This window comes from Callorhinchus milii, unplaced genomic scaffold (genome assembly GCF_018977255.1).
Source record: "Callorhinchus milii isolate IMCB2004 unplaced genomic scaffold, IMCB_Cmil_1.0 Scaffold19, whole genome shotgun sequence".
Classification (NCBI taxonomy): Eukaryota; Metazoa; Chordata; class Chondrichthyes; order Chimaeriformes; family Callorhinchidae; genus Callorhinchus; species Callorhinchus milii.
Window position 1 is genome coordinate 5584626 of NW_024704760.1, and position 20998 is coordinate 5605623.

The 20998-nt window shown below is 37.6% G+C and overlaps 1 protein-coding gene across 2 annotated transcripts in view; it reads right to left on the minus strand.

Annotated features, from left to right (window-relative positions):
• Nucleotides 1-2556: 2556 nt before the first annotated feature.
• Nucleotides 2557-20998, minus strand: part of LOC103179134 (mitogen-activated protein kinase 14) — a 30430-nt gene continuing 11988 nt past the window's right edge. The window contains exons 4-12 of one of the 2 annotated variants that reach the window (XM_007894255.2): nucleotides 17146-17257; nucleotides 16345-16374; nucleotides 15868-15915; nucleotides 15490-15604; nucleotides 13704-13775; nucleotides 9671-9750; nucleotides 5063-5141; nucleotides 4342-4515; nucleotides 2557-3442 (exon numbers count right to left, since the gene is read on the minus strand). In XM_007894255.2, coding sequence (XP_007892446.1) covers nucleotides 3369-3442; nucleotides 4342-4515; nucleotides 5063-5141; nucleotides 9671-9750; nucleotides 13704-13775; nucleotides 15490-15604; nucleotides 15868-15915; nucleotides 16345-16374; nucleotides 17146-17257 — 784 coding nt within the window. In that variant the 3' untranslated portion in view covers nucleotides 2557-3368. Of the gene's footprint in view, nucleotides 3443-4341; nucleotides 4516-5062; nucleotides 5142-8970; nucleotides 9051-9670; nucleotides 9751-13703; nucleotides 13776-15489; nucleotides 15605-15867; nucleotides 15916-16344; nucleotides 16375-17145; nucleotides 17258-20998 lie in introns of both variants that reach the window. The other variant, XM_007894256.2, reaches the window with a different exon arrangement.

The following is a 20998-nucleotide window of genomic DNA, read 5'->3' on the forward strand; positions in this document are numbered from 1 at the left end:
ACTACCACTGATATTTTTCTGGACTTCTTATGGTTAAATAATAAAGGTTATTGACTTAGTTCTCACCCTGATCAATCAACACCACTTTTCAAAAGCAATCGAGGCTTGGCTAACTTTCCCTCTCTCTGTAGACCCAGATTTGCAGGAATCCTATCACCCAGAATATGTATTCAAACCGATGTACAGTATTTCTGACTCAATATCACAGTCTCACTGTATGAAAGTGATGCATAGAATCATACAGCACAGGTCATTCAGCCCATCGTGCCTGTGCCGGCTGTTTGAAAAGAGCTACCCAAATTAATCCCACTCCCCTGCCCCCACCCCATAGCCCTGCAAACTTATCCTCCCCCAATTTTATGCAACTATAAAGGATCAGTCGGTGAGGGCCACATTCTAGCCTGCAATGCAACAATTTTGTGATGTGAGCATTGTCGCTCAGTTTGCAACCTCGCTTTATATACTGCAAAGTCAACAGGGGTGAAAATTTGCGGTCTTCCTTATTTGACCCCAGGATAAGGTAAAGCTGGCACAAGCCACCAGGTGGCAGCGCACCCTTTCAGGTAAGTTGTTGCTTTGTTTCCAGTTTCTGGTACCTGACATTTTCTTTTGCATCTGTAATCGGGCAATTTTCTTAATTTTCCACATTTGGAATCTGTGTTGGGCTCCAAGTTTTATTTTATTAAATATTTGTTCCACCGTATTTATCTGCCTAGGCTACCAATCCAGAGGCCTCAGGCGTAGAACTCAATCCATTGATTAAAAGATAAAATATAACCCCTGGCAAGTTGCAATGGTGGATTTTAAGACGTGTATAATCTCTTCCCTTTCAGTTCAAATGAGATGGCTCGAGTGGAGACCCTTAATTGTCCAACACCTTGGGACGTCCTTCATTTATAGATTTATAAAGGCGCAATATAAATGTAATTTGTTGTTGAGACAATAGCATCACCCATTTTCACTCTCTCTTCTCTCTCCCTACCTCCACCCCATGTGCATTTAATCCTTGCATTTGATGACAGCGCCTTCCACATCAGGAGGACATCTTGAAGTCCTCAAAGGATTTGCTCTGATATGTTGTAAAGTGCATTTTTAAAATGTCTTGCACTATTCCACTGGCTCTTGTCCTCCTGGCTACTCACCTGATGTCGTTTCCAATGCTGAAGTGGATATATCCAAAGCAACAGAATTCTGCACAATGAGCTTTACCCAAACCACCTCACTTCATTTGATACTTCTCCTTCAAGGCCCATCTCAAGACCCTCCTCTTCGACTGCACCTTCGATCACCCGCCTACCCTCCACCCCTCATGATCCCAATCCCCACCTCAGGAACAAATCCGACTGTCCGGCACCTTGGGATGTCCTGCCGACATGAAAGGCGCTCTACAAATGTAATTAGTTATTATGGAAGGATTTATTGTGAACACATACGGTCAATCCTAGTGGGGCGACCAAGGATATTACTTAGCAGCTTTTCCACAATTCTTGAGCTTTATTCCAGGCACCTGTAGAATTTTAAACAAAAGTTAGATACTACATGTTGATTCGGTTGCTTGAAATGCTATTCTAAATTTGACTTTATTTAGATGTCAGCTTTCACTTTGAATTGCTCATCAAGTCAGAGCTGGAGCTCAATTATACTGCAAGAAATTCAAATTCTTTAGGGCATAAGATGATTGGGAAAGAATGATGAACTTCCAAGGGAGTAATAAAAGGATGATCGTTTCCCCCCCCCAACTCCCCCTGAAAAAAAGGAAGTTATTTTTCTACGAGATTGTACAACTTACCCAAACAATACAGAAAGTGCTGAATTATGGCAATTCATCATTTGGTCTTCTGCTTTGCTACGCAATTGCTCTGTATTAAAATGGTTGTCATCTTGAAAGGGCAGTTGCAGATATTGGTAGAACTTATAAGCTGCTGAACATGTTGAGTTTATTAACATCTCTATAAAAATGCACCCTATACCCTTTCATAAAAGATGCAAAATGTTTAGCTATCTGATAGAGCCTCAGTCTGTATCCCCACCAATGCTGCCATTTGTGACAAGAAACCAAAGGAAGGAGGCTACTTGTTGGGAAAGGGCTGGGCTGATACAAAGAAACACCATCCATCATTTGTTTTGACTTGTTTGACTGTAGCTCACCCCCAGTGTTCAGGTACTAACTAACCGTCAAGTAGTATCGCAGCCAAACAATTGTATTCAACTTTAAAAGCTTCACGTTTAGGATTGATTGTCAGACATAAAATCAAAATTACATTTTAAAAAACAATGCCAAAGATTCTTTTTCAGGGAGAAAAAAAATTAAGACAAATGAGACACATGGTCTTGACCTTTTTAAGCGCACAGGAGCCTGGAGATCCTGTGGGTAAGTTGGATCCAATGCTTATCGTAGCCGACATGAAAGGCATCAAGGGTTGGCGTCAGGCAGATGTTATTTTTCCCCCAGAATGGATCCAGGCACGGCTGAACTCCAGTGATGGGTGCAGGATATAAAACGGAGAGCGCATTAGGTTACAAAACAGATTTTTGTTCATTATTTCAGCCACTATGTTTTGAAAAGCATTTGGATTTATTTCAGAATGGTTTACAGGATGGTCACACTACAATGTCACACTCAGTAAGTCACACAGCAATGAATTCTTACAGGTACATGAACAAGTGGAGTAGTTATCAGCATAAAGTATATTTATACAGCTCATCTACTTAACCTTACATGAGAGTTGTGAAGCACTTTATTACAAATATAAGTAAATTTACCCAACAATCTTAAAATTTGTGCTATTTAACATTCCCATTCCAAATCCCTTATAAACAGTGAATACATGCTTTTGCTTAGTTTAGTAGTATTGCTGAATGGAATCAAGTTGTTTTTTTAAAAACGAAATCACAAAATAAAAATCACCCCTTTTATGCTGTGAGCAGAAAATACATTTATAAATTAATGTACACCCCGTTTGTACTTTTATAAAACTAAAGGTTACTGCCTGTATTTATTTAGTTAGGTTTGGGTGGCTTTTGTACATACAAGTCAAACATTTAAAATAGTATGCAATTCTGAAAATAAGGCATACAAATACACAAAGGTTTACCGGGTTGAATACAAGCGCTTGCAAGAGTTCGAGTTGGTTAGGGTACTCAAGGGTTCACAGTGAATGAGAATGGCAATATACAAAAAGCTGGTGATTGCCCATGATTTAGCAAAACATGCAGGACGTAGAATGTTATAAAAGTTCCTTTTTGCCCTCACCCACAAACAATCCGTCATCAAGACCGCGACAGGCACTTGATAATATTGGAAAGGTCCGTCAATCAAGTCCTCACAGTGAAAGTGATATAAAGATCTCAATACGGAAGCAAGATTCTCATGGTTCCAAGTCCATACTCTCAGAGTCTAGCTCTGGTGGTACAAAGCTGACTACTTCTTCATACGTTAACCCTGAAGACAAGAGAGTGATGCATTAAACATTTAAGGATTCTCACATCAGTGTAAAATTAAACACAAACCTACCCATTGCCATTAAGCACACAAAACAAACAGTCTTCCATAACTGCAGTCACCCAAACATCAGCTCAAGATGAACTACTGATCGGAAAATATTGAGATGATTTGATGAACAGCTATCAAATCCTCCACTCACAAATCAATGATGGGAACATTCTATCAAGACAACAATCAACCACAGACACTCCAGAGAATGAAGAGGAATAGGGGAAAAAATCTCATTCCTGCTTTGTTTCACTTGAAGCCCCTTTCCATATTTAAACATCGTATTTATGTACAGGGTTGCCCTTGGTACTGCACGATGTTCATGCATTGTAGCAGATGTGTGTACACCAGCCTGAGCAGTAAGTCAAAAGGAATTGTCTGGTAGCTTTCAGAAACTGCTCGGATTCTGCCCAGTTGTGGATATATGAAGTCCAACCGAAAATGAGTGCTTTTGCAGCTGTAAAAATAACTATACAGATTTCTAGTTTGTTTTCAGCATTCATGTATTAAAAATATCAAGTTAGATTAAACTTTAAAACATGCACAATCCCTTAAAATGACTCAATTTTGAGCATTACATAAATCCTAGTTTTCTTTTTTTAAAAAAAACTTTGGGATAAAATAGTGAGAATTTTATTTGCAGAAAATCTTCGTAAGGCAAACGAAAACACATCTAATATATTACTTGCATATTATAATACTTGCATTTGAGCTAGCGCCTCATCCTGTCTTCAAGACGTCTCAAAGCGCTACACAGAATATATTGTAAAGTGAATTGACCGTATATTTTGTTGCACGATATACATGTTGCACGAGAATGTTAAATGCAAAATATTGGTTTCTCTTACTTTTCCATTCCTCTATTTCAAGTTCTCGGCTTTCAAATGACTGATCGTAAGGGTCTGCCTCAGGTTCATCATCTGGGTCATGATACTGAGAAAAATAAGAATGCGCCAAAGCTTCTGCTGCTGTGATCCTCTTATCTGTGTCCAGCACAAGCATTTTCTCTAGAAGGTCAACAGCTGTAAAGCAACAAACAATAAAATGTCTGATACAACATTATCCTTAACTTGCAGTTACATTACAAAGTGCTTTTTGTGTCAATTCAATAGTCCAGTTTCATAAGATCATTTTAGATCGTTAAGTGTTGATTTGTACAATACGTAACAAAGTATGCTAAATTAATACGTTCTGCCCAAGTTTCTGCCTCCTCTCTCTCCCCGCCACACACCCCCCTCTCTTCTGGTTCGTAAAATCAAAACTAAAAATGTGACAAGCCAGAAACTGGTGCATGCAATCAATCTACTGCCAGAGGAATTGTGAAAAGCAGGTTTGTGCTTGTAATTTCCCACATTGTGAATCTGCTCTCAGCTATGTTCCCAAGAGGCAGAAAAACATGAGTGAGGTAACCTCCTCCAGTCGGGCACACCTATCAGTTAATTCAAGGGTAGTCTAGACACAGTGATTGCTTGAATCAGTGAGAAAACTTACGACACACGGCGTAGCAGGGTTAAAAATAAGGGTTATGCATTTGAATCAAAAATATCCAGCACCGTGATTTGTACTTACCCTGAGGATTAGCTCCAATGAATACATCTTCAAAGCTTCGCTTAGGCATTTGTGGTAATGACAGTATGTAGTTTCTGGCCTGCAGAAGTGGTTTATAAAGAGCATTTTACACTTAGCTATTCAATATAATCTTTTAGTCTCAGTAATGAAACCAAATTACAGTAACACCTTTCCAAGGCCTTTCACAGCCCAACACTGAAAATGACGAAATGTTTCAATTGCAAATGAAAGCCATCTTTGATTTGGGATTTTATAATGCGACAATCAGTAATCTTACAAATCACTGCAATCGTACAGTAGGAGTTCATTTTCTTTGAAATTTGAGAAGCCGATTAAGTTTAAAAAGATGACTTGAAAAGGGATACTGCAAGATTGTTGAAAAATTAAATTCAAAACACACGTCAAGACCTTTATCAGTTAAATCAGGCCAGTGCAGCATCAAGCAAAACAACCAGAACACCTGCCTTGTCAGCTACTCTAACTAACATTTAACAATCCATATTTCCAATACACACAATGCTCAAAATTCAGACCAACTGCAATTCTAAGGCAAACTTAAAACACAATCTTTACATAATCTTTCTAGAATATAACCCAGAATCCTCTTTTTCCACATGGGCAATGGAAAAATTAGTGTGTACGTAAAATTAATAATTCCCAATATGTTGACTTAAATTGAATCCCATCACTGAATCGTCAGATGGCACAGCTAAACTTTATTAATATCTCCACTTTGTTACAGAGCTTAATCCAAAGGAGTAAACAATTACCAGTAACTAACAGCATACTTTAAAACAGATAACATCATGGTTTAATTAAAACCTATTTTTCCTGATTCGGAATGTATCTGTCAGCTTGGGGTTCCCAAATCATGAACTGTTATACTGATTGGCAAATGGGATTTGTAACCAAATGTTCACATAACATGTTTGATGGGCTACTTTTTAATCAAGTTAAAAAACAAAACACCGATATCCCTCCCTTTCTGCTGAGACATGAACCGAGATCCTTGCTTACTTTCAGAAGACAATAAAGATTACATGGCACTATTCAAAATACTTTTTTGGTATCGAGGCGAATAATCCTCAATTTTAATTGGCCATTTGGCTTAACTGGAGCTGCATTTGCCAACAAACAGTCCCAACAAGTGACAAGTATTAGTTGTAAAGCTGTCCATTTGCAGAGCAGATTAGACAAATACAATTTCTCTTTCCTTTCCAGCCACAAGTGATGTGGAGGAAGCACCCCAGTTATGAGTAAGGCAAATTTGTTCCCCAAAATATAATTGTAACATTAAACGATGATTTATTTGGGCAGGGAACGAGTGACAGAGGCATTAAGCAGAGCGAGGACAGCTAGTCAGAGAGAAAAAGACACACACACACAGGAGGTTGGATCATTACAATTTTAACATTAAATGACAACTTTTAAAAAAGGACTCTGTACCAGGCATGATACCTAAAAATCTGTAAATGTCTATACTACGGACTGGGAAGATAAAATTAATAGAAATTCAGTAACATTTAACTGATAAGATGGGCAAAAGTTTCCAATCAATACTTATACAAAGTGCGAATTAGCCAGTATTTGCAACTAGTTATGAAAACAGGTATGCAACCTAATAACATTAGGAATGTCTATGGCAAAATGAATACTGCTACTACTAACAGCAACTTGCATTTATATAGCGCCCTTCACGCAGGGTAATGTCTCGGAGAGCTTAACAATAGGGTTTTCTACAACAGTTTGGAAGAAAAATATTTTAAGGCGGTGAGAAAAAGAAATGAAAGGAAATGAAAGGAACATTTCCTTCATGATGATGAGATGTCAGGAATCAATAAGCCAAAGTTGTCCTTTCCACTCCATATTATAAACAGCCTGTCAGGTCATTTTGTGTACATCAGTTCACTTTGAGACGGTTTACTTGAACTAGAGGGATTGTTTAGCAGCAAAGGCACAGTGAATACATGTAACTAACCATCTGGTGATTCTTAATTTAATAACTATTTCTCTTTTTAGGACCTGAAGCAAAAATCACATTTCCAAAATTTTTAGTTCAATCAACATTGAACCAGAATACTTCTTGCATCCTGACCGTACACCTCTCTTCAGATCAAACCTGTGGGGAGTCAGACACAAAGGCAGAATAGCCATTTCCTATTTGAAAATGGGACGCTATCTTGGACAGAAAACTGGGTTGGGGCCAAAAGACATTCCTCCATTACAGTGATAGAAAATTGGGATAGTGCCAAGTACTAAAAGGACAAAAAGGCAAGGGAAGGGTTTGTTCAAGCTCTTTCATGACTGCCAAGTCCTCTCAGGCTTTTTCCCAGCCTAGACAGGCAGTTTAATAGCATCCCACGGGCTTAAAAGAGAATGTTGACCCAGTGATTCACTCCATTCCCCACCCTTTACCCACAAAACAGACCCACAAGAAGACAGATTTTCTACCGATTTTCTGGAGGACACAGGCCCAAAAGAACAGTTTGTGCAAAAGCTTTGTGAAATTTCTAATTAACAGGTTGGTTTTCTTCACATTTTAATAACTTTTTATGAAGCATAATACTACTTTACACATTTGTATGTATTAAGTACACTAACATTCTGAATCACACTGGCAGCTTTTACTTGAAAGAATTAAGATAACAAGAGTCCTCGCATTTGATGTAGCTGTTTATCACATTCTCAAGTATTTCATAGTTATTCCTTTAAAGTGTAGTGACTGTGGATTTGTAGGTAAACAAAGCAATCAACTTGAGCATAGCAACATCCCACAAAGAGCCATAAAGTGATTGACCAATATCATCAATTTTACTATATTCAAATAATTTCTATAATCAATCTTTTTATTACTTTGACAAACCAAATTTTAAAAAAAGTTTGTGAAATGTCCACAGGATCTTCAGATTTCTTGAAGTTTTGAACTTTCACTGGTACGTACTGAAGTTTCCTCACAGAAATGTTAAATTGCCCATTTTTCATAATACAAAAATAATGACAAAATGTTGTGAAAATTTATAAGTACTTGAAATCACAATCCTAATTTTCCAAGTTGAAAAGAAAATGGCACATGTGCCTCCAAATTCAGGAGGAATGTTTTTTATACTGTAGTTGGCTACAAGTAAACAACTAAAAACATATTTTCAAAAAAAGGAATATGTTCCAACTTGTACTTTGATGTTATGTGTAGCCTAGTAACACTAAACCTACTGTGACCCGTCAAATACTTTGCGTACATTTTCTCCCTCTAAAATTACATAAAATAGTCAGTGCCAATCTCACGGGCATTCTGCGCAAAATAGAAACACACAGACCATTTTTGTTGCAAAAACACTAGGGGGGGGGGAAAAAGTAATAGTTTTAAGGTGGAATAATTCAAATCCACAGAAGATAGTCTGAATTGTTTCAATGGTTAGTGACTTCTCACTTAAATAACCCACATTTGAATTGTGTATCTGAGACTCAAACAATAAAACTGCAACTTAAACCTGTAGTACAATATATTGCATCTCAAAATCTGTATCTTGCAATTCTAACTGGAGACATTTCACTTTATTCAGTGATACTTTCTAGATAATGGATCATTCAATCACAGACCAGTAAAATAACACACATACCTAAAGGAAACTTACGCCCTTGAAATGACCCATAAAACTGCTTGTATGACAAGCCGTAGCACTGAAACCACATTTAATGCAGTATTCTCCTTCCCACCACTACCAAAAAAACAGGGATTAGCTTAATTTACACATGTTATTCAAAAACTAAAGAGGGAAATGAGGACACTTCATCCCAAGCAGCCTGATGCTACGCATCTGTTTAAGTGGTCCATTGATCTACATAAGAGTACGTGAGAAAAATAAGAGAGCTCCTCTACAAGGCGTTCAAAGGTAGCCTGTCTGTCTCACCTCATGACTGGGCATCCTGTTAATTAAAGACGCTGGAGGGGTTCCTGTCAATCTCATGATCTGCTGAAGCTGGTTAATATCTTGAACGCCCAGGTCAAGGCGTTTATCCACATTTCAAAAGGACAATCAAAAGGTTTTGAAAAAAAAACTAAATTGATCAAAATCGATGTGTTGCTGGTTGTTATATTAGAAAGGGGGGTGGGGGGAAAAAAAAAGAGTAGGATGCAGGCAAAAAAAAAAGCACAAACATGCAGGAGGGAAAATAGGCCACCATCACAGACCCAGCATGCTGCAGTTAATTCCTGGTTAGTAATAAATTGATGGCGGGTTATTTTATTGTTAGACAAGGTTGTTTTATATTTCAAACATAAGTTTTTAATATTTTGAGATGTTCAACCCAAAACTTACGTTTAGTAAATACTTGTAAATCAGTATGAATCAACAGGTAATAAGAACATTCGGTAGTTTGTTTGGTATTTTAGGCTCATTAGAGGTTAGGGTAAACAATGATTTACTTCATACTGCTTCTGCGTTAACTAAAACCACAACAGCAAAAACATTTCAGTAGCAAACCGTGCCAATTAATGTGATAAATTTGTGATTCGGTGCTTTTAATTTTTTTTTAAAAAAAGTGATGCAAAAAACGTGGCTTATTGGGAATGAATGGTCAATGGAAAATACAGGCAATATGTAAACTCACAGAATCAGATGATATTTTCATCAAAAGTTCTGGCCCTGGTGTTCCGACGAGCTGCATTATTAGCTTCAACTGATCAATATCTAACATTGTAACATAAAGGAAAACATAGGGGACAGGTTATAACAAAAAAGGTCGATTGCCTTTTAGAGTTGTAAAGATAATACCAACAGCAGAGGAATCGGGAGCCAAGGCTGGAATCCCAGGTGAAGTTTTCAACCCAGCGGCGGTGTTAGGGTCTGTATTTGCGTTAGCTCCTTTGAAGTACAACTTTCATGAATTAAGTTGGTTATTTTGGAGGGAGTTTCATACAATACAGACTAGGTGCTTTTGTGGGGAGGAAGGACACAAATTGTATTTTTGCTTCGAATGCAGTTAAAAGTTAAATGCATCAGTTTCTGACTGTGCTATAGTACCAGTAGCTTCTTCAGCTCAGAAATAAAGCTTCTGAAGCCCATAGCCTGGAAGGAGCTCCATTTGACTGCAGATTTAATCACATTATCCATTTTAGTCCAGTAATTATGTGATCAGTAATTACAAATTGGTAAACACTTTATAAGACTTGTACTCCAATCCCGTGTTCCATAAATATTTATTAAAAATCAATTAAACACTACATATCGGCTAAGATCTAAATGTTAGAATAAGCCCCATAAAAATAGACTCTACCGATGTATTTGTTCACTCGAAGAAAATTATACCAATGCATATTTCTTATTTACAGGACTTCCTAATCAATGCGTCCCATTATCTGTAGAAATCAAATCTCTTGGTTTATCTAGTATTGCTAAGCTTTCCAAATACAAATGTTCTGTATTATATTAAAGGCAATTCAGTATCATTGCGTACATCTGTGAAAACACTTACTCTCTGGCTACAAATGTACCAGTTTAGTACATTTTGCTGTAACGTACTGTATTATCGATACAACTCTTAAGTCCACTGTCAACAAAAATATCCTAGTCAGACATACATTTTATTCCCAAGATTTTACATTTCCCTCTCCAATCAGGGCCCCTCATGCTCTTACAATGACTTCAGCCAGGTTGACTTGCTAATACAAGAAGCAATTGCTAATAATGAAACACAGGCTTAGGGAATAGATGTCTCAGGCTTGAACACGCCCTTCCCAAACACAATACCTAATCCCATTGGATGGTTGAGCTTTATGGCAAGTTCCAGCAAAGACCTATTGAAACGTAAGGTAGGTAACAGGGTGCAAAGCAACAGACACTTTATTTCATCGTTAACCTAAAATAAGTACTTTTCTTTGAGACAAGAAAATGTGCAAGCATTCCACAGCATGCACCCAGACACAACTAAATTACTACTAGATCTAGGAGGAGCCCTGGTTATTCATTATATAAACTACAAGAGTTTGAAATTATTAAAGCTATGCACCATGATGTTAATTTATAGAATCCCTGTATAAGTAGCAGTCACTATATACTAGAATTATGAACATAGGCTTTTTGTACTATTTTATGGATCAAAGGGTAATATTTTATCAGACATTTTAGTTATCATAAGCAGGCAAAAATGACCAGATTCATAGCAAAGTAGCAGAGAATACAGAGCCTAAATAAGATATTTTTAACCAAGCCTTTTGCAGATTTACTTGCTCATAGCATTTTCTAATTATATGTATACACCTTTAATGCTATTGCATTATAATAATTTACTTCACAGAAATTTTACATTCAAATATGCCCATTTTCAAATGATATTGTGTGTGTAAACGTGCACGTATAGGTTGCCCACAAAGTTAAATATTCTGTGACATAAGCATTAAGTAGCTTAGTTGCTAATCATTAAAATGTTTGTCTGAGCAGGTACAGGTTAGTAAAAGACAAAACAAATGTGAATGTTAAAAGAAACAATGAAGGGCTCATGCAAACTCTAACGTGGAGTAATGTGACACGTTTAACCACATTTGTAATACACACAACTGAGACTTCAGCTGTTGTCTTTCTTCGTAGTAAACAAACCATTGAACTAAAAATACATTAGTTTGGAGGAAAGGATGAGCACTTTTGTTTGCAACTTACTGCAAAACATTGCAAGGCAAAATAGGATTAATTCATGCATACGTCGCTGTCAAACCCGAACAAGATTTTACAATTAAATTCCAATTTTTATGTACACAAAAGAATTTCTTTAGACCTGACCCATTGAATTTAAGCAGAAAATACTTCAATTTTGGAAACTGCAGAACCCTGAAAATCCATCACCGACTGAATTTGAGAAGCTTTCAAATAAACCACGATAACAGGAAAGGCATGCAAATACTGAATCAGCGTATCTAGATAATCCACAAATTGCTAACTATATTCAGCAAACAACCAGATAGAATATCAATGATTAGGAGAAAAAGCCAAAAGTGCTGTGTTAGTGCAACAAGCATTTTACATTTAGTGAAAAAATGCAGTGAAACATTTGATGTCATTAATGGAAGGTGCAGATAGATTTCCTTACAGCGATTTGGAAAGAACTCCAGGACTGTACAAAATATCAGGCATAAAGGTGATCTTCAAAACAGTACTTCAAAGTTACAAGGACAGAACAGCATTTAAGAGCATGCATTGAATTTCCACAATAGTTATTTTCCACTAGAGCTCATGGAAAATTTTGGCCAAATATGCAAGAATAAAATTTGGGTTCCACAAGGCAATTTTAGTCTGAATTGTGTTACTGAGTGATTGATTATGAGCAAGGAGATCAGAATAATGACAACTGGGGGGAAACTCCTCCCCACCCCCCCAGCAATAAAGCAATTCCGCTTGGGAAAAAAATATCAGGGCTTTGATCATCAAAACAAACTTCCTCATTGTTCTTTATGACATTGTTTTTTATGTAATGTTATTGTGCAATTACAGTGTGCCTGAACAACAAACTATACGTTGGATTGGTTTGCAATGGAAGTAAAGGCTGATCTCACTTGTAGGGACACACCCAAATTCTACTTTAAACAAGTAGAAACAAGGAGTGGCGTGTAAACTTTGGTGCTTAAATACCAAAAGTATATTGCATGTTTAAAGGGTGGGGGAGGGAGAAGGAAGGCAACAAAACTCACTTAAGACAAATGTTTAGGTATGTCTACCACCAATCATTATGCTCTGCACAAACATTTCCCAATCGAAAAGGTCTTTTGACAGTCCTCAAAATAAAATGACTATTCCATTAGTTAACTTTACGCCACTGTGTCTAACAATTTTTTTTAATAAAAGAAACGTCTTCTGTTGGGTCGGGGGTTCCGGACGAACAGTTTAGATAGAAAGCAATTGGTAATGATGTTAAGAAGTCAGATATGTCGCAAGTTTCAGTTGGAACGGTTATTGTAGCTATCGAAGCTAGCAAGATTCAGAGAACAGAATGTACAAACTACAAAAGCAGATGTGCTTTAAAAATAATGTACCATGTAATCTGATAAAGCAGAGAACTATTCTTGCAAAATTGACATTTGTACTAACATTTTAAATGGAACCCAGAATCTTTATTTTAAATCATGTGAGAGATAATTCAACAACTCATTTGTTCAAGAAAGTTTTAGTCAGTCACTTATTTAAACAGACTGGCATGGCAGCTTCTGCAGGTATATGAACAGTTCCACAAAAATTTTACATAAATAATTCTATTTTTGGTAACTATCTCGAACATTCTTTTGTGGCAGAACATGGGATTATTGCGAAAGCTATTCTCATTGCCCCCACTTTCTGAAAACTCATCGAATGAGAGACCACACACAAGCTACAAAGTCAATTTGACACCTGGCAATGAGTAAATTTGATGGACGCAAAGACAAAGAGCAGCTCTCCATTTTTTTTAAAAAAAAGCATCTTTACCTGTTCAATAATTCATTTAACAAATTTGGTTGGTTTAAAAAGCTACAATGAACGATTTGAAGGAAATGAAGCTGATCTATATTGGTGAGAACATGCGCACCGGAAGAATGCCCATTTTTGTGCCTCCTCTCTCCCCTCTCCCCCGGTTTTCTAGAGATACTGGAATTCATTAAAAACAGAGCAATCAAGGATACGGTCTGTGCCTGGAAACAATGTCCTTCCTGTCAGCAGCTCTGCCATGATGCACCCAACAGACCAAATATCAACTGGGAGATAAAGAAAGAACGACATTTGTATTAATACCAAGTCCACATTTTTTTTTAAAATGACACTTTCACTCACGATAAATCTCTCAAATAACAAAAACTATTTTTTTTTAAAAAAAGACTCAGTTGTTACTTATCGTGCAACTTCTACATGGTTTCCAAACCCATTGTACATTTAAGTTTTGATGCAATACAGAATATGGTAAGTAGAGGCAACAAGACTCCTTCCCAAAATACAGTTGTAAAGACAGTAAGAGTCTTCAAAGTCATACAAGTTGGTGTGGTGCTGGATTAGGGTATTTATAAAAATACCTAAATGATGCAGACTTGAAAAGGTGTGCAAGAGGTGCCTGATTAGCCGAGTTTTCACCCTTCGAGAAACACTGACGATTACCGGACGTCGTGTTTCCGGAATTCAAACCTAATTTTTTTATTTTAATTTCCACGGACTCAGTGTACCTGCCACCAGCCATTCTCCAAGCATCCTTCAGTGATCAGAGATATCGACTTTGACTCAGATTGTTTGAATCCCGTGATCAGAAAATAGATTCGCTACCAGCATTGTAACTACTGAGTCGGAAATTCCAGGTCGCCAAATCAGATCTCCCCACCCCCTACATTAGTCCGGCAAGATGGGGTTTAAGTGTATATTGGGTCTCATGCCTTCATTCATTATTTGCCCACTTATTCCAGTACCAGAAAACAGACTTTATTATAATCTCAACTATGGCAAATCGCCAGAGTTTCACTAAAATAGTCAGGTTTCTTTGCTATCAAGGAGAGCAATGTTTAACCCTGCAAAGATTCACACCAAGCATCTGAAGGCTTTACATTTCAAATCAAGTGTTTTCAGTCTATAGATCTGCCCCAATAAAGCATTTGGCTTTGATAAATATTTACAAACATTATTACAACAACTTGCATTCATATATAAATAAATGACATTTGACCAAACCAAATAGTCAGGATGCTGCAGGATTGTATATTCAAATCCCATTTCACCTTAGTCCATTTAACCTAAACTCCTAAATAGCGAACGTAAACAGCAGATAGAATTACAAAACAAATCCCATGTTTATAAAACTATTCTGAAGCTCGTTTTTCATCATTAATGTGCATCGATTTGAACATTAAATCTAAGTCAAACCCACGTCCAGGGACACAAGTATATAATTAAGGCACAAGGAACAGGAAGTCTAAGTTAATTATTGGAAAACGTGTGTTTAAAGGGGGATGTGTTCTTAATTGCAATCCTGCAACTCCTAGTGTTAATGTTCGTATGGGTAAGATCACGTTCAGCAAGATCCACCTATTGCACACACATGATGTCCAGTTGGGTAAGGGACCCTGAGTTTGCTGGTGCCTGTGAATCCAGGCATGTTACCATGTTAATAAGGGGATCTGCAAATAATTGTTTTTAAAACGAATACTGTATTAAACATTTTTTTTCAATATTGCAGAATTTATTATAATTATTTTGGTTGGCCAGATGTTTAACACATGGAGGTACTCAACACCATGCTTAAAGAGTATCCAAACCAAACAAGAGTTCCCTGACTCCCAGCTATAGATGAAAATTCCAATTATTTATTGGAATGGAATGGAGTGAGCACTCTCTCCCTGGAGGGACAACAACTTGCATTTATATAGCACCCCCTCGCGCTGGGTAGCGTCCCAGAGCACTTGAGGGGCATACGTTATGCTCATATCCCACCTGTTTGGTTGTAATGCATCCAGTTCAGCATTATCTCTGGAGCCCTGTACCATCTCGTGGCGACGTATCCAGTCATTTCGTCATCAGTATGACGGGCCAATCCAAAGTCCAGGATCTAAAATGCCAGAAACCCAATATCAGGTTATTTTCACTCCCAAAACATACTGATAAGAACTTCATTATAAGGACACAATAATCAGGGGGCGTCCCTTCAAGGAAATGATCAGCAATACAACAGGCATCCCTTTAGAAGGCGGCCATTACTATTTGCATATTCCCCCATTTAACCACTTACAGAAGATGATAAAATTGTCTTTGATTCTAGTAATAGTTCTAATTAAGTTGTTCAGTAATCAAGATTTATATTCTGGAACATACCTTCAATTCACAATCTTCATTCACTGCTAGATTGCTGGGTTTCAGATCCTATCGGAAAAACAAGACATTCAGAATCTTCCTTGTGATTTTCCACACTTGGCTCTGAACTGCTGCACTTTCTTCAACAGGGCCTTCTTCAAACATACTTGCTCTAAAAATGTGTTTGATTTCAACATCCTCACACTCGTTTTCAAATCCCTTCATGGATTGCCACATCCCTTCCTCTCCGATTTGCTTACTCCCTAATCCACTACCTGTCGCCTCCACCCAACTGGCTCCAGCCTCTTGCTTGTCTCCCTCGTGCCCTCCGCTCCACCATTGGAGACTATGCTTTCAGCCACTACCCCCTGAAATTCTGGAACACTCTCCCTCAATCCCTCTGCCTTGCCCCCTCCTTCCCCATCTTCACCTGAAGACATTCCTCTTCGACCTTGCTTACAAATTAGACATATCCATAATGCAAATAATAGTACTTACTCGATGTATGATTCCAGCTGAATGGATATACTGTCAAAGAGAAATCAAAATTAAATACTGCTGAGTTTTTAAGTCACAGTAAAAGATCATTTGGATAACATGTAAACAGAGAAAGATTTTATATAATTTTTAAAAAAGTTTAATTTCACTTATGATCACAAGGCTTTTGGTGAGTTTTATTCTATATGGTTACAAAGTATTAAGAGTAATTTAGCTAGTGGTTGGGTGATCTGATATTGGCCCAGTTCATTCATTAAGCCTGCTTAAAAGGTAATTTGGGTTTTTAAGCTTTGCATGCAATTGCATTGGTTGGAAACTAATCTGAGCAAGTTGGTATTTGTTTGACGTGATCAACGTTATTGTGCTAGATACCAAACATGTACTGAAATTAAGCAGCTACCATTTATTGCATCAGAACAATCAAGATGATGCACTCTAAATATAAAACATAGTCCTCAGTTACGGTTGTGTTTAAAAACACAGAAATTACAAGACATCTTATCCTCAAGCTAACTTTAAAATCAGCCACAGAAACCTTTTAATGGGTACCCAGAACATTTGTAGGACACTTGGTCAAATCACTCACACTTCACAATAAGCATTAGTTTTATATGAATGTAAACCATGACATATTAAAGTAAATTGGCTCCCGCATTTCACCCATAAAATACACAGTCACTACACTTTACAGTATATTCTGTGAAGGGCTTTGAGACGTGAAAAGGCAGTATATCAAATGCAAAAATTATTATTATTAAAACATACAAATTAAATAATTCAGCATTGTAAATACAATGTTACCTTAAGGCCCCGGAGAATCTGGTAGATGAGAAACTGTACATGGTCATCCGTCAGCTTCTGACACTTTACTATATTGTTCAGGTCTGCTCCCATTAGATGAGTCACCAAGTACCTGGAAGGAAAATAAACTCAAATAAGCTGCAACCATAAGGCTGTTCTCTCAAATCTTACTCAGCGCAAGTTAACACTAATAAACATTTCCCCTGAATCTTTCACACACAAATACAGGGACAAATAGTTCAACAACAATTTGTATTTATATAGCTCCCCTCACGCAGGGTAGAGTTCCAGAGTTCAGCCAAAAAGCTACGTTTTGAGCACCTCAAACAGAATTCCACTGCTGAAGCTTCGAATAAATCCAGCATGTGCACAATGTTCTCTTGAATAAGCACTTTTGTACCTAATTCTTAATAAAGGTGTGGGATATCAAGAAAGCTATAAAAATACTGGCCAAATCTGGCACTATAGTGATCACAGCTAATGCCAGTAAACAAAAGGCTAACAATTTTTGATTGCACCATCTGCTATAAAATAAATTCTAAACTTTGTATAAAGTTTTTGCTGAATCATCATGAAATCAAATTACTATGCCCTCTTTAAAATCGAAAAAAATACCAACTATGGTTAGTGAACTTAAGCCTCAAAGTTGCAAAATTGAATGCTATTTGTGAATTGCACAAATACTGGACATCAAGTCTGACTAGAATACCAAACATCCCTCATTACATAAAACTGGATCGAGATCAAATACCGATCTTCAAGACCTGAGCAACCAGGAAATTCAGTAACCTTTCCAAAACACAAATATTCCCACAGTGCAACGTGTAGCTTTAAAATCAAACGGGCCAAATGGCTTTCTTTATCCAAAACTTCTCATTAAATCTTTCACCATCAAACCACTGGAGATCTTTCAAAGTAGGTCATAGAATAGGAGGGTTTTAAGTTTGGCAGGAACTTCGTTTATACAGAGAGTGGAGAGAATGTGGAGCTAACTCAGTGCCAGGAGCCGTGATTAAATTGTAATGGCCTGTTTCGGTAGATTCTGTGTATGCACTGGGGGGGTGGAGTTTAAACAAAGGCAACTTTGACAACATTGCTAAGAAAGTAATAATTCCAATATTCTTGTGCTAAAGTGAGCTCACAATGTACCACTGACCTCCCCTTCACACGAGGAAGGACACTTTTTCTCCTCTTCCCAAAAGCTACTTCTAACCCTGAAACCAAACCGTCTTTGCATATTAAAATCTCTACATTAATCCAAGTAATGAAATTTCCATTCAGTTATGTGTGGGACAACTGTAGAATTAGATCTCTTTAAAAAGTTTTTCTTTTACTCAAAACAAAAATTAGACATTTTTTGTTGCAAACTTTGTGGGGAGGACTACACTCTTAATTATTAATACAGTCACCAAACTACAAGGTAAACGTTAAAATAGACTGAGACCAGAGAATGACAGATCACTCACTATTCTGGTCTTAAAAACTACTGTGGTTAGAAGAAATCTAAACTATTTTCCATCATCCCAGATTTTAATCAATCACACCTGGCTTTTGAAAGCTGGGAGATTAGAATTTAGAATGACTGAAAATAGAAAAATAAAGCAATCCTGACCAACAGAGGGCACTCATCAAATGCTCAAAGCAATGGAAGGAAAGGTTTAAATCAAGATCAAGATGAAGCTTTACTGTATCTGCAATGAGTGCAAACCACACAAATGTGACGTCTAAGGAAGTGTTGTCTTCCTATACATCATTGCTCTAATCTTATGTTTGTATGCTCACAAAGCACTTCCCGTCTCGACTACTCAAAATACCTTCTTCGCTGGTCTCTCCTGCTCCATTATTCACAATATTCAACTAATTCACAGCTCCAACCGCCCGCATTGTCACATGCACTAAACTCCATACGTCCATTTCCCCAGTCCTTGTCAAACTTCATTGGCTCACATTTGCATTTAAATCCCTTCACGCCCTGGCACCACGACCCCCCCCCCCCCTCCCATCTCTCCAACCTGCTCTCTACCCTCACACCACTTCCCGCTGCCTCCACTCGACTGGCTCTGGCCTCCTCCTTGTCCCCCGCACCCTCCATCCCACCACAGTCGGCCGTGCTTTCAGCCACGACGCCCCGAAGTTGTGGAACTCTCTCTCCATCAATCCCTTCGCCTCACCCCCTCTCTCCCCATTTGTGCTGATCTTGTTATGGTCTGTTCAAGGTTTCCGTTTTTTTTTTAAAAAAATTCTCAGATGTGGTTTGTACAGAAAATGTACAGATCGAAAAATGTGTTTTCATTTATTGGGCTGTTCTAATCTTGTTACTATCTGTGCAAGATTTTGTGCAAAAAAAGTTGTTAAATGTACACAAATCCACAAAAAAGTGTATGTATGAAATGCATAGAACAATTTGAACAAATGAGAACAATTTGAGATGTGTGTATGCCTATGTTACCTTTATTTTTTGTATACTAACTAAATATTTTTAGGAAGAATTGGCACCTCAACCACACAATGAGGCCCCAAAAAACAATTTTTTGAGAACCACTGACCTAGATTGAACCCACAATCTTCTCGCTCAGAGGCAAGAATGTTATCAACTGAGCCACTGACATTTTAGATTGCACAAGGTGGCAAATATACTGATCTGGTTACATTTCCAGACAGCAGAAGTGAAAACTACTTGGGTCATGGAACTCTGCAAATTTATGACTGAACAGTTTTTAAACCCTCCATGTGGGTCACATTGCAATAAGGAAAGGTGAGCCAAATTCATTACTTTCCAAGTTGAAGAAAACAACAGTTATAAGTGATCGGTTCTAACAGTGATGTTTTTAACTGAACAATTCATACTTTTTATGGCTGAAATTCACATTGTAGTACTCAAAACCTAAAAGTACAGTATTTATGTTGCTCACCACTTACCTGTATATTAATCACACAAAATACAATTTACCTTGGACACCAAAATGTACCATACCACTAATCAAGCATATCCATTTGAAATCCCAAGTTGTTGCTCAAATAAAAACCATAAACCACTTCCTTTGAAATAAAATCTTGCAAGAAGTAGCACATCCGAACTTAATTTAGTCACAATGATACAACAAGATATCAAGAGATTACAGTCCTGTTGAGGCACTTATATTTTTGAGGCAGATATATTTTGTGGGCGAAACGCGGGCACTAATTGCGCACAGCAGTGCCCCACAAAAAGTCGTGGATTGAAGTGACCAATTTATTTATTTTTGTTAAAGGAATTATTACCCCCGGAAAAGCGATCTGCCAATCGACTGTGTACCTACTTACTGCAATGGTAAACAGAGGTGGTGTGTGGAGTAAGGAAACTTGCCCAATATTTTGCCTTGCCGGGAATCGAACCCCGGGCCTCTCGCTTGTGAGGCAAGTCCTCTAACCGCTAAGCTACAGGACTCCGTGTAACCACCAGTCTCCATAATTCAAAAGTTTGAATGTATTCAGAACTACATTTGGAAGTGATATACAGTATTTCAAAGATGTCAAATTTAAATGAATCCATCCTGGGAGGGGGTGTTTAGACAGGTAAATTTCTGGACAAGTCAGAATTGATTTATCCGGAATATGGTTTACAAGAAACTTGTATTTCACCCAGCTGATACTTTGGAACGGAATCCAAGGCACCAGCAGCAATATGGACTGTGCCCAGGACTGTTATCTCGCTGAAGAGCTTCTCTGATATCCAGAGCATCTAAAAAGCAGGTTGCATACCCATCTCAGCCAGCAGTGGCAAGAGCACAACCTGTTAATTTAACAATGCCAGGAACAGTAAAGCTATCATTAGCAAGATAAGACTGTCAGATAAATCTAGCATGACATTTAC